The sequence below is a fragment of the Dipodomys spectabilis genome, unplaced genomic scaffold, assembly GCF_019054845.1.
Source record: "Dipodomys spectabilis isolate Male_0828 unplaced genomic scaffold, ASM1905484v1 ptg000001l, whole genome shotgun sequence".
Taxonomy (NCBI): domain Eukaryota; kingdom Metazoa; phylum Chordata; class Mammalia; order Rodentia; family Heteromyidae; genus Dipodomys; species Dipodomys spectabilis.
The window spans coordinates 24,311,041-24,323,990 of NW_024870678.1; the positions used below are offsets into that span (position 1 = coordinate 24,311,041).

The 12,950-nt window shown below is 42.1% G+C and overlaps 1 protein-coding gene across 1 annotated transcript in view; it reads right to left on the bottom strand.

Moving 5' to 3' along the window:
• Nucleotides 1-9,765, bottom strand: part of Nhsl1 (NHS like 1) — a 117,025-nt gene extending 107,260 nt beyond the window's left edge. Inside the window, exon 1 of the mRNA XM_042667926.1 lies at nt 9,564-9,765. Coding sequence (XP_042523860.1) covers nt 9,564-9,765 — 202 coding nt within the window. The remainder of the gene's footprint in view (nt 1-9,563) is intronic.
• Between the last annotated feature and the right edge of the window lie 3,185 nt (nt 9,766-12,950).

Consider the following 12,950-nt stretch of genomic DNA (forward strand, 5'->3'; position numbering starts at 1 on the left):
ACTGTGTCTCAAGTGGTAGAGCGCTAACCTTGAGCTGAAGAGCTCAGGGATGGTGCCCAGACCCAGAGTTCAGGGCCCACGACCGACAAAAAAAAAAAAAAAAAAAAATAAGCATGGCTCAGCAGTAGTACAACCCCCTTCTCCAAAACAAACAAACCAACAAATCAGATGTGGTGGTATGTCTCTAATCTCAGCTATGAGGGAGGTAGAGGCAGGAAGCAGGATTGGCTGGAGGTAGGAGCACTGGTAGGAAGCCCAGTCCAAAAGCACAACACATTATCTGAAAAAAACTAAAAGCAAAAGCACTGAAGATGTAACTCAAGAGGCAGAACACTTACCTAGCAAACACTACACCCTGAGTCCAAACCACAGAACCATCAAATGAATGATATGAAATATAAATGGGCTAGCATATAACTGTAACCTCAGACTTAAGAAAAAGAAGAGGATAGTGAGTTCAAGGCCAACAAAAAACTCTGTATGGAGGAGCAGGAAGAGAAGACATTTTAGCCACATGAAAAACAAGTAATTATATTTGATATCCAATTACTATCAGATGTAGACAAGAAAAGACAGAAGAGGAGATGTATGGGAAGAGTTCAATGTTACTAGAGTGATATGATTCTACACAGCAGGACAGTACACAGCACAATAAAACCCCACTGAAAGAAGTTCACTAGAAGACTGTGATCTAATAAAGAGTCATAAAACTAATCATGTTTAGGGGCCAGTGGCTCACACATGTAATACTAGCTACTTAGGAGACTGAGATCTGAGGATTGCAATTCAAAGCTAGCCCAGGCAAGAAAGTCCTTGATATTCTTATCTCCAATTAACTACCAGGAAACCAGAAGTGACCCTGTAACTCCAAGTAGTAGAGCCCTAGCCTTGAATGAAAAAGCTCAGGGTCAGTGCCCAAGATCTGAGTTTAAGCCCCAAGACTCAAACAACAACAACAACAAAAAAAAACAAACATCTGATTAGTTCAGAACTGACACTACTGGTTTAATTAAAACAAAAGTAGATAGAGAAAGTATGTATAGAGGTACAGGAAAGGTAAGCTAGTTCTTAAAGCTTTTTGGTGTGTGCATATGCATATAACAATGTGTGGATCATGAACCAAGAGTATTTATAATACTCTAGACACTAGCAAAACTTTTGGAAGTTAAGCTAACTTTTTAAAAAATTCACACCATAATTCCACTATAGAAGAATCCCCTCCTGGAGAAAGATGAGGGAGAATGATGGAAAGAGTGACATTGGTCAAGATGCATTGTATTTATAAGCATTTGTTACAGAGAAAGCTATCTCAATTTTCTTAGAAACTAGAGGAAAAATGTACTAACTGGGTTTTTGTTTAAACCTTTATTAGTTAAGAGTTGGAACATAACCATTCAAATGTCCCAAGTGAGACACATAACCTTTCTAGGTTACAATGACATAAGAGCAGAGAGCAACTGAAAAAACCAACACATGACCCAGAATCTGGGACACAGCCAAGATCTGATGAGCCAACGGAGTATGAATGAAAGATCCCCAACCTCTCTGGTTTTACAAAGCAGGAGTAGCAAAAAACTGAGACTGATCACCTCAAAATCTGCTTGTACATCCAACTGAACTGGGATCACTAGGGCATAACAACAAGCAGGCATTTATTCTAAAAGACAAACAAGTGGGTTTGGGAAGCTACCCAGGAAAAACACATTCAAGCTACCTTTTATCATAGGAATACGGTGTTCTGATACTCAGCAATAAAATTATTTTAAGGTAGAAATCACAGTTTCTTTTCCAGCAAGTCAAAACACTTAATATGTTTTGAAGAAAGAACACTTAATGTGTTTTGAAAAAAGAAAGAAGAGAAAGAAAGAAGAGAAAGAAAAAAAGAAAGAAAGAAAGAAAGAAAGAAAGAAAGAAAGAAAGAAAGAAAGAAAGAAAGAAAGAAAGAAAGAAAGAAAGAAAGAAAGAAAGAAAGAAAGAAAGAAAATGTAAATAAAAAGCTACCAGGCAAGTTGATCTTAGCAACAAAATCAAACATCAACTACATGCACCCACTAGGGTAAATTCACTGACTGTCTCCTGAATGCTTTGTAAAAGAATCCTCCACCAATCAAGTTGAAAGTAATGCACACCTGTGTCCAGATAAGAATTCCGGTTTATCTCAGAATAAAATCCAGAAACACCACAAACCAAGTTTCTACTTTGGCGGGAGTGTTACAAGTTACAAAGTAAAAGACACTCAAAGAACAGAGGAACTGTACTAACGATATTTATTTGTTTTTCTTTTTCAAGTTGGTGGAAAAGTAAACAAAATTCAAGTAATACAGTTTCTTGAAATCTCAGCTTCTTGTGGCTTTCAAGTTTTCCTCAGAGAAAGATAAAGACATATGCAACCCAAACTTGCCATTTCACTTGGTCTTCTAGAATTATTTTAACCAGTGACCAGATAAACCTTTATTCTTGTTCTGTTGTCCCCCTTTAAAATGTGTAAAATAATTGAAGTGTGCAGTCAATCACACAAGTATTACATTCAGAAATACAGCCAATAGCCGGAGATGACCATTACTTCATTGTTTGGTAAGATGGGATCAAAGTCTCTCAACATCTACCTCTATATAGCTTACTCGCTCCTCTTCCCTCCAGTTTATTAACACTTTCATCCTTTATCTTCTATACAATACTGCTCTCAACATGGTCTTTTTCAAAAATAAGAGGGTATGAAAATGGCAGGGTAGAGTCCCTCCGCATTCCACCAACCCTAATGAGTGCGTTCTCTGGGAAAAGTCATTGGGTGAGGACACTCCAGGTAACCTCAAATTCAAGCCAATTTCACACAGCAGCTGGAGAGGCCCTTACCTCAGCATGGCTTTCTCAAAGTGTTATTTTATACCAAACCCAGTAAGCAAGAGGCATTCTCAAAACCCAAGAACTCATTAAAAAAAAAAGCCCATCATGAGAAATAGCCCCAAGAGCTGAAAATCCAGAAGTATGAAATGAAGCATGTACTCGTTGCAGAGCATTTCGCTGTAGACCAAGGTCGTGGAGTGTATGATCCCAAAATATCCAGGTACTGTCAATGTCATTTCTCTGCCTAAAGAAGTAAGCTTGGTTCTCTGTCTGGACATTTGGAATTTATACTGCCCAGCTTTCAGTTCGCTATAATGATCTGATCCTTTCTTGCTTATCAAGTCAATTATTAGTTTCATTGAACACTATGATAACTAGACAGTATCTATTAAACAAGTTAATTCATGCAAAGTATTATTAATAGTGTCTAATACTAGCTATTGCTGGATAGGATAATTCAGACAAGACTTTCAATTTAGCACTTTTGTTCATTTCAGAATTTAACATAAACATTGCAGTATAAACTACTTGGAGAATTAGGTAAAGAAGTCATGGCTTCCTCTTGAGTTGCCTGGGCTATATACAGCCACTCCCAACACACACACACACACACACACACACACACACACACACACACACACACACACACACACACACACACACACACACACACACACACACACACACACACACACACACACATTGCGGGGGTGGGGGGTCAATTGTGGGGCTTGAACTCAGGACCTAGGAGCTGTCCCTGAACTCTTTTGCTCAAGGTTATGCTCTACCACTTTGTGCCACAGCTTCACTTGGTTTTCAGGCGATTAGATATAGGATGGGTGATACTGAGTCTGGTAAAGAGGCATTGCTGCATTTCTTCCCTTCCTTCCACCCCCCCCCTCCCCAAGACTGCCTGAAACTATAATCTTCCTGATCTCAGCCTCCTGAGTAGCTAGGGTTATAGGGGTAAAAAACTGGCACTCAGCTGTTAGAGTCCTTTCCTAATTCTTTGTGTCCTTCCTGCCACCAGACTAATGGCAGCTCATAAAATCTCTGATCTTCTTGAGCATCAAATGTGAACCATTAATTGGAGTTCTTCAATGATTTTCCTTCTTAGTGTTTAAAACCTTTGTAATCTGCTTCCCTGCTTGTTACCCAGCTCTCTTCCTCTTCTGCATAGGTATCTTGTTGCTTTCTCATCCTGCCATGTCTCTTGAGCCATCCTTCTCTAGAAATTATCTCCTCAGCACCACATAAGCAAAAAAGAAAAAAGCCGGAAAGTGGCGCTGTGGCTCAAGTGGTAGAGCGCTAGCCTTGAGCTGAAGAGCTGAGGGACAGCGCCCAGGCCCAGAGTTCAGGCCCCATGACCGGACCCCCCCCCCCCAAAAAAAAGAAAAAAAACCTCTAATTTGATTTTTTAAATATTATAGCTGAAACAGAAAAAAGAACAAATTATGTGGAAATATAATGCATTCCATAATAAGTGCAAGGGACAGAGTAATGAATCCTAAATAAATATTCAGGGTCTTTGAAGATTCTTTTTAGAACTAACCATTTGTAAAGAAGTTTACAGAAACATTTTCATAACTACATAAAGGTATTTCAAGTAGAAAAGGACCCAAGTTGCTCACTTCCAAGCGTATGCCAAGGTAAGTGGTTACTTTATTCCCCCCAGGGCCTTAACACTTGCTCTGCTTGCTCATTTAATTGGTGTGCTACCACTTGAACCACATCACCAGCAAGGCTTTCAGCTGGTTACTTTGGAGATGAGTCTTGTGGACTTCTCTGATTAGCCTGGTTTTTGACCTTGATTATCCTAGACCTCAACCTCCCAAGTAGTTGGGATTACATGTGTGAGCCACTGGAGCCTAGCAACAAGTTACTCCTTCAATTGCTTTTCTTTCAGCTGTTTCTAGTAGACTAGAATTCTCTAAACAAGTCCACAATTTTTTAAAAGAAATGATATTAAACAAGACATCTTTTCAGTAAAGTTGTACAACTTAATTACCAAAAATGGGCCAAGACCGCTAACTCCAGAAAAATGAAACAATCCCAGGTCAACAAAGGGCAATCTCATTTGGAGCAGATCAAATATTAAGTGGCACTCACTGTTCATCCCTTTCACAGATGTTAGCTTCTGTAGGAAGCTGAGAAAGGAACAAACACATTTGCTGCATGAGAGTATTCATCTTATCTCTTCTGCTTAAAAAAAAAAAAAAAAAAAAAATCCAGGTCTGGGAAGGTGGCTTAGTGGTAGAGTGCTTGCCTTTCATGCATGAGGCCCTGGGTTTGACTCCTCAGCACCATATAAACAGAAAAAGCTGGAAGTGGTGCTATGGCTCAAGTGGTAGAGCACTAGTCTTGAGCTGAAGAGCTAAGGGACAGTGCCCAGGCCCTGAGTTCAGGCCCCATGACCAACAAAAAAATAAGTAAATCCATTTTGCTTTTTTCAACATGAAGTAAGCCTTGCAATAAACAAAACTTAGTTACAATAAAAAATGTGGAATGCTACTTTAACAACATTTACCAAGGCTCTTTTGGTTTCCATAAGGGTCGCAAACTTACTTTTCAGTCTCATAATTTTAAAGATTTTATCATTAAAATACAAATACTAAGGCACTATTATCTACATGGAAACAGGAGCCTCAACTTGCTAGCAGTGGACTTCCAACTCTTTTCTCTCCATTATAATACCTGAAGTCATTATTAATCTAAATCAATTGTGAACAAAGTAGCCTGTTTTCTAAAGGGTTGGAATTACTTTACGTACAGCCAACTTCCACCCGCAAGAACTGATTATCTGCTGTATGGATTTTTCATTATCCTTTAAACCTACTAAGGTCGTCCTCTGGCCCTCTTTTGGGAGAGAGGGGAGGAGGATGTGGGGATGTTACCCAGGGCTTAGCTGCACACTAATGCACACCACACATGTTGTAGAGCTACAGCCACAGCTCTATCTTGAGACACTTTTGAAGTCACTAGGAAAGACAGCAGATACTGAAATCCAAATGAGTCAGATTTGGTAATGCTACTAAGTCCAAATGATAAAATCCAGAGGAGAGAACATACACACTGTTTAAAACCAGGCTTTGCATGTCCGTCACTGCCAGGTCACTGTGTGACCTGCCTATGCCAGCATCATCGATCACACCTCTGCCCTGCTAAATGAAGAGCAGGGGAGGACTACAACAAACATGTTGTGCTCAGTGAGAGTGTACCCCACTACTTACTAGCCCACCTCTTTAGGTTTTTACTAGCAAGGAAGGGAAGCACCAAACAAATACTGCTAGCCATTAGTTTTCCCCCAGAACCTTCTTGAGAGCTGGTAAGGAAGCATTTGCTTGGCTGGGTGCTGATACTTCAAGGCCTGTCATCCTAGCTACTCAGGAGGCTGAGATCTGAGGATTGTGGTTCAAAGCCACCCCAGGCAGGAAAGTCCATGCGACTGTTATCTCCAATCAACCACTAGAAAACCAGAAGTGGTACTGTAGGTCTAAGTGGTAGAACACTGGCCTTGAGCAAAACAGCTCAGACAGTGTCCAGTCCCTGAGTTCAAATCCCATACCAACTGGGTTGGGGGGGGGGGGGGGGGAGAGGAGGCAATTGCTCATTACATAATGTTCAAGTTAGCACTAGCAGCCAGAAGACCATAGAACACATGAAGATGTTCCAGATAGACCATCTCCTTGCCACATATGTTACCCTTCTTTTCCTCCCTTGCTTGGCTCAGCTACTTCTCCATAATAAGCATAAAGCCTAAGACTTCAGTCCTGTGTGTCTTTATATTCTTCACACAGTACTTAGGAAGACTTTCTGTCTCCCAACTCCACGGGGGGGAGATATGCAGTCTCATCTACAATCCTCCCTTCCTCTTTTTAACTATACAAGCATCGGATGAAAGCAATCACTCAGGAGGAGTCACTGAATCTCTTAAGAAGATAAACCTTATACCCTTGAATTCATGATTAGGTTCAAACATCATCCACTATGGCAATGGGTCACATCACACTAAGACTGTAAGAATGGATGACTGCTCCTTTCTGTGTGGGCAAAGTTTGTTTTTGGTTTTGAGACAGGGTCTTGCTAGCTTAGGTACCCTAAGCTACCTGAAATTCAAAATCCTCCAGCATCCCAAGCACAGGGATTGCAGGTGTACGCAACACCAGGGCCTATACACATCACCATGCCCCACAACAACTTCATCCCTAATAGAATGCTCTGAAATAAGTCTTTCAAGAAAAAGTTTTTTTTATACTCTTTTAGAACTGTGATCTTTGCCCTTACTCAATTCATTCTTCCCTTCCTGTGTGCAAATGTCAATACAAGAGTTTTTTGAGACAGGCTGTACTGTAATAAAATCGAAGCACTTTCAAGTGATTCCTTTGGAGATAGCAACACCTATCTTCTGGTAACTTTTTTTTTGTTTTGTTTTGGGGGCAGTACTGTCTACGTCTGGGTGTCAAGCTTGTTAGGCAGATAATATACCACTTGAACTAAGTCAGCACCCATCTCTTCTGGATTTTGTTATTTTTCAGGTAGTGTCTTACCTGTCTGGTCTTGGACTGTGATCCTCCTACCTACCATCTCCCTCACAGCTGGGATTGCAGAGGTGAACCACATGCCTGGTTTGTTTGTTGAGATAGAGGGAAGGTATTTACTAACTTTTTGCCCAGGCTGTCACTGAACAATTTATCTTCTCAATCTCACCTGCTGAATTATCTGGGATTGTAAGTGGGAGGCACTACTAATCTGGTAACATTTTAAATACACACAAAAAAATAGTGGTGTCAGAATGATGTCTGTAATCTTGTCTAGAGTTTAAACTTCTTTGAGTTTCCTAAGAAAACACTTACATAGCTTTTAAGAGGCTAGTATAAACAAAGGTCATTTCTACCTTTCTCCCAAGGAAAGAATTATGTGGAATAAAGGCCAACTGTCACAACACATCCCTGAGACAGACTATGTCCAAGATAGGAATGAATCCTCTTTTGTAAGTCAAATGCAAAAGCTAAATCTAATACTATGGGTTCTGATACACTGGCAAGTTGTGAAGGATCCTCCCATACTCCATGTCAAAGTATATAAATTTATACACTGTATTACCCCTCCATTTACCTCATTAGGCTACTGCAAGAAGAGATACAGGGTACTATCTTTTGTATTCTTGCATAAACAAGCCCTCCCTCCCTTTACAAGTTTCCCCAGTTCTTTACAAGGACTTCTTTATTTTCCACAACTCAAGTGTACAGTACTTGCCTCATTTCCCAACCAAAACCAGTGCATGCAAATTCACAGTACCTTTCCATTTAATGTTAATTTCAATGAGCCATCTACAATGGAAGGTAAAAAAGGCACATACTCAGCTGCACACAGTCTTCAACAACAACTTGACAGTGGTAATATAAAGCAAAGCAAGCCTTAAGAAGCCACCTTTGGCAAAGACCAAGGGAATCAAAACTCCACCCTTGTACAACCACAGCACTACTGTATCCACCCTACAAACATTTTTGCTTCAAACACTGAAACCCAATCATTTACCAAAACCACAGCTCATTCCTGATTTAGAAAAGTAAAGTTCATGGACTTACTAAACTACAAGGCACTAGCCAGAAAGCACAAATGTCACTTCTAAAGCTTGGCAACCATGTAGCATCTGAACTAAAAGGAGGAAATTCAAGCACTGTATCACCACCTACTTGACCTAATAAACCTAATACCTTAACAGAGCACTCATGTACTACAGTTTAATAAGCAAGCACAAATAGCTATCTCTCTCTCCACACACACACACAAGGTCTACCTTGAATCATCAGTCTGCACAGAGTAATTATGGTCCCCAGAAGCACAGTCAGTTTAGTTGACTGTCTTTCATTTCAGCAGTTTTGATTCCCAACAGAGGAGAAAGAGCAGGTCATTGAGAGATTCACAAGGTTTCTCTAGGCCTAGAGGAATGTGATAAGGAAGGAGAACAATCCCTGCACTGGGCTCCTTTGTAATTCTTAAACAGTGCTGCCCTACCAAGCAGGGGAGAAACCATTTTAGAGCTTAACAATTATTTCAGTCCCCACAGAGGAAGAGCTTAGAAATTCTACAGATAAAACAGACGGTGCTAAGAAATATTGAAGTATTTCCCTCTCTCCCAGCACAATTAGGTATTTTTCCTTCCCCTTAAAGGACACAAAATATGCCAATCCTGAGAACAGAGATGGACCCCAGTAGGAAGTCAAAAAACACTTTTTGGCCAAAATATCAAAGCTAAGCCCTTTCTTGTGTCAAGACTCCATACTAGCACCTGTCTAATTCAGTCATTCAACTTATTAACTTTCTTAGAGGAAACATGCAAAGGGACTCCATCTCAAAGTTTTCTCAATATAGTTTCAGAAAATGCTCCCAGTCCCATAAGCAGAGTCTCTCTCAGTTGAACTTTATCCAACTCACAGGAGTTGGAAGGGAGGAAAGGTGGAAGGGAGGGAGGGAGGAAGAATGCTTGATGAGGGCAGGAAACAGCTACTTAATTCCTCTTAGAAGCAACACAGTCTCACCCTGAATCTAGTTTGGAAGGGCATTTTTGCTGAATTCCAACACAAATGCGGACCAAAATGAAACTCCTGAAAGGGCAAAAAAAAATTATGACAGGAAAATCAGTTGATGGAAAACAAAGAATTGTATTATAATAAGCTTTTTTTAATGATTATATTTACAAAGAAAAGTCAAGTCACCTTTTCTGGGCTGGGTTCTGTATATCCAGTTGTCATCATCTGTTTCCACCTGCTGCCCACAAACCGACAGCTCCCCATCGCTGCGAAACAGCCTCTTTGTCTGCCTGGACAAGGAGGAGAAATTTATCCAGCTCACAGCCCGGGAGAGCGAGCCTGGATGTGGCTGGAGTCTGCAGGACCCTGACGAGCCCTCCTTTTTCATCTTCTTTCACGGCAACATCCACCAGAGACAAAAGGCAGCCCCCAGACCAAAAAAAAAAAAAAAAGCTCAGGGTTTTAAAATTGGCCAAGGGATCCTTGCAGGAAAGGGAGCTTTTCTTCCTCTTTCTTACTCAGACAATGTTGAGAGTCGGGCTCAGCACCGTGCAAGACTGAACAGGCAAAGGGGAAAAGGAACCATTAGGACGTCAAAAATAGGAAATAAAATAAACGTTGCACGCTCCTCACATTGTGATACTCAGCTTCTGGGGTGAGAATATCCACAGATTTAAAAAAATAAAATAATTACAAGTTTAAAAACGAAGCAGGGTGGGGCTCATCTCAGGCCCACTTGTGGGGACTTTGTGCAGAACAGGGCCAAGGTGTGGCTCCTGGGCATCCCTAGCATCCCCCACTGTAATCCTATGCCTCTCCCCGGCATCGCTCCTCCCCAGCCAGCCAGCCAGCCTTCGGGTGTAGAAGAGGAACTCCTCGCCCCGGAGAACAGATCCAGCAGCAGGCGCGCCCCCCGTTTGAAGTTCACCCATACAGGTTTCCTGGGAGAAATCAAAAGGGCTCGGCCCACTTGACCCGGCCCACCGCAGAATCATAAACCGCCCACCAGCCCCGGCTCGTCTGGGAAGCGCTCGGGAGCCACAGGACTCCACAAACAATAAAACAGGCTGCGTGGCTATCGCTTGGATTACAGAGTGAGCGCTCCGGGGAAAGATGATAGGCTTGCCGGCCCAGGAGGCCCCTCATTGGCCAGCCAGGGCCCCGCCCCTCCGCGGCCACACTTCCGAGGCCGGGCAAACTTCTGAACTCCAGCCCGACTGTGGATGGGCAAGTTTGAGGCCGAAGGCAAAACGTCTGGGGAAATCTAAACATCAAGAGTTCTCAGACTCTGCTTGGGAAGGTGCAATTTTGGGAAGGGATCTTAATGTGTTGTACAGTCTCTCTCTCTCTCTCTCTCTCCTCTCTCTCTCTCTCTCTCTCACACACACACACACACACACACACAGCATTCCTAGGTGGGGGTAGGAACTGCCATCATTTAAATACACTTCCAAGAGGATAAAATGACAGCACTTACTCCCAGCTTTCAGCCAAGGTGAAGAAAAGCAGCCACACATGCACCTGTTAACCTCTCCCGCCCGCCACCAACAGCACCAGGGCCGAGAACAACCTCCTCTGGCTGGCCTCTGGGGTCATCCCTCTCCAACTCTGAAAGATCATCCCATCAGAAAGGAATTGTACTGAGAACTATGAGACTGAGAACCATGCTAGAGCAACTAGCTGCAGGCCCAATCCCTAGCCTCTTATGCAAATCATCTACAACCAGATCTTGCTATGCATTTGGGTACAGCCCTTCCCATGCGCCAGCATAATGGCTTGGTCCTAGGGTTATAAGAGTCCTTTCTACCACCGACACCTGTATCACTATTCCCTTCCCCAATGTGAAACTCAGCATAAGGTGCATAAGGTGAGCAAGTAACAAGTAAGAGACCAGGTCCTCTGTACTTTGCTTTGTCTGGCATTCAGTTCATTTACTGACCAACAAATGTGCTTGAAAATAAACTGATTAAAAGTTATAAAAATAGGTCTTGGTATCATACATATACTGCAGTCCAGTGGGACTGAAAGAAAATGCTTCTACATGATCACAAGGATTGGGACAGTTGTAAAGGAAGAACAAGATGTTCCTAGAACAGGCATCTCAGTATACTAGGAAAACAGGCACAGAGACAGGTAGTACCAATGTTGACTCAGTTAAAAGCTAAAAGAATCCTCAAGGGATCGTGTAGTTTACACCCTTCAAGTAACAGACAGGCAGACTCTCAGGGAAAGAGTGCATACCCTATGGCATAGTCAGTAACAGAGACAGTAATCATATGTGTGATGCCACACATTGCTGGATCAGAGCTTTACCATCACCATCTGCTCTGGGCCTGCTTCCACTCTACACTAAAATAATAAGTCCACTTTGGCCACTATTATGCAGGGGAAAATGTCACAATTGTACTGAATACCAATGACTGACCTCAAAGTTCAAACTTCTAAGGATATCTTCTGACTGAAAGACACTTTCAAGATTCTAAAATAATGTCAGGTGCCACTAGCTTTCACCTATCATCCTAGCTACTCAGGAGGCTGAGAGCTGAGGATTGAGGCAGACCAAGCAAGAAAGTCTGTAAGACTCATCGCCAATTAACTATCAAACAGTTGGAAGTGAAGTTGTGGCTTAAGAGGTAGAGTACTACTCTTGAGGAAAGAAAGAAAGAAAGAAAGAAAGAAGAGAGAGGGGGGAGGGAGGGAGAGAAAGAGAAACAAAGAGAGAGAAAGAGAAGGAAGGAAGAAAGGAAGGGAGGGAGGGAAGGAGGGAGGGAGGAGGGAGGGACAGAAAGAGAGAGAGAGAGAGAGAAGGAAGGAAGGAAGGAAGGAAGGAAGGAAGGAAGGAAGGAAGGAAGGAAGGAAGGAAGGAAGGAAGGATGGATCTAAAGGTATATTCTGACTTGTTCAATTGAAATCTTTTTTAAAACTACTTGGTGTGTGTGTGTGTGTGTGTGTGTGTGTGTGTGTGTGTGTGTGTGTGTGTGTGTGTGTGTGTGTGTGTGTGTGTGTGTGTGTGTGTGTGTGTGTGTGTGTGTGTGTGTGTGTGTGTGTGTGTGTGTGTGTGTGTGTGTGTGTGTGTGTGGTAAAACTAAGCCAGGCACAGTGGTGCACATATGTAAACCCAGCACTCAAGAAGCTGAGGAAGGAGAATCTCAAATTCAGGGAACATTCAAACATACAGACATATACATATATGGTATCTCAGCCGAAAATATATAAACACTTCAATGCTGTCTACCACTTTATTACCTGAGTCTCTAGACCCCAAAGTAACCCAATCCTCTGAAAAACTTACTCTGCATTTATAAAGATCTGAGCTTAATACAATCAATCAATCAAATAATTAAAATTCTGTGCTCTTTCCAATAGACTAGGCATGCAGCTGGATGCTTTCCTCAACCACCCTGTACAAGCACAGATGTACTGGAGAGCTAGTGACCAGTGTATACTTCCAGCCCCTACCCCACCTCTGTACACATCTAGGAAGGAGCAAATGGGGGTGGGGGAGGAGCTCAAGGAAGGAAAATTCACTACCAAGAAACCACAAACACTAACTGGCCCATTCAGAAACAATAC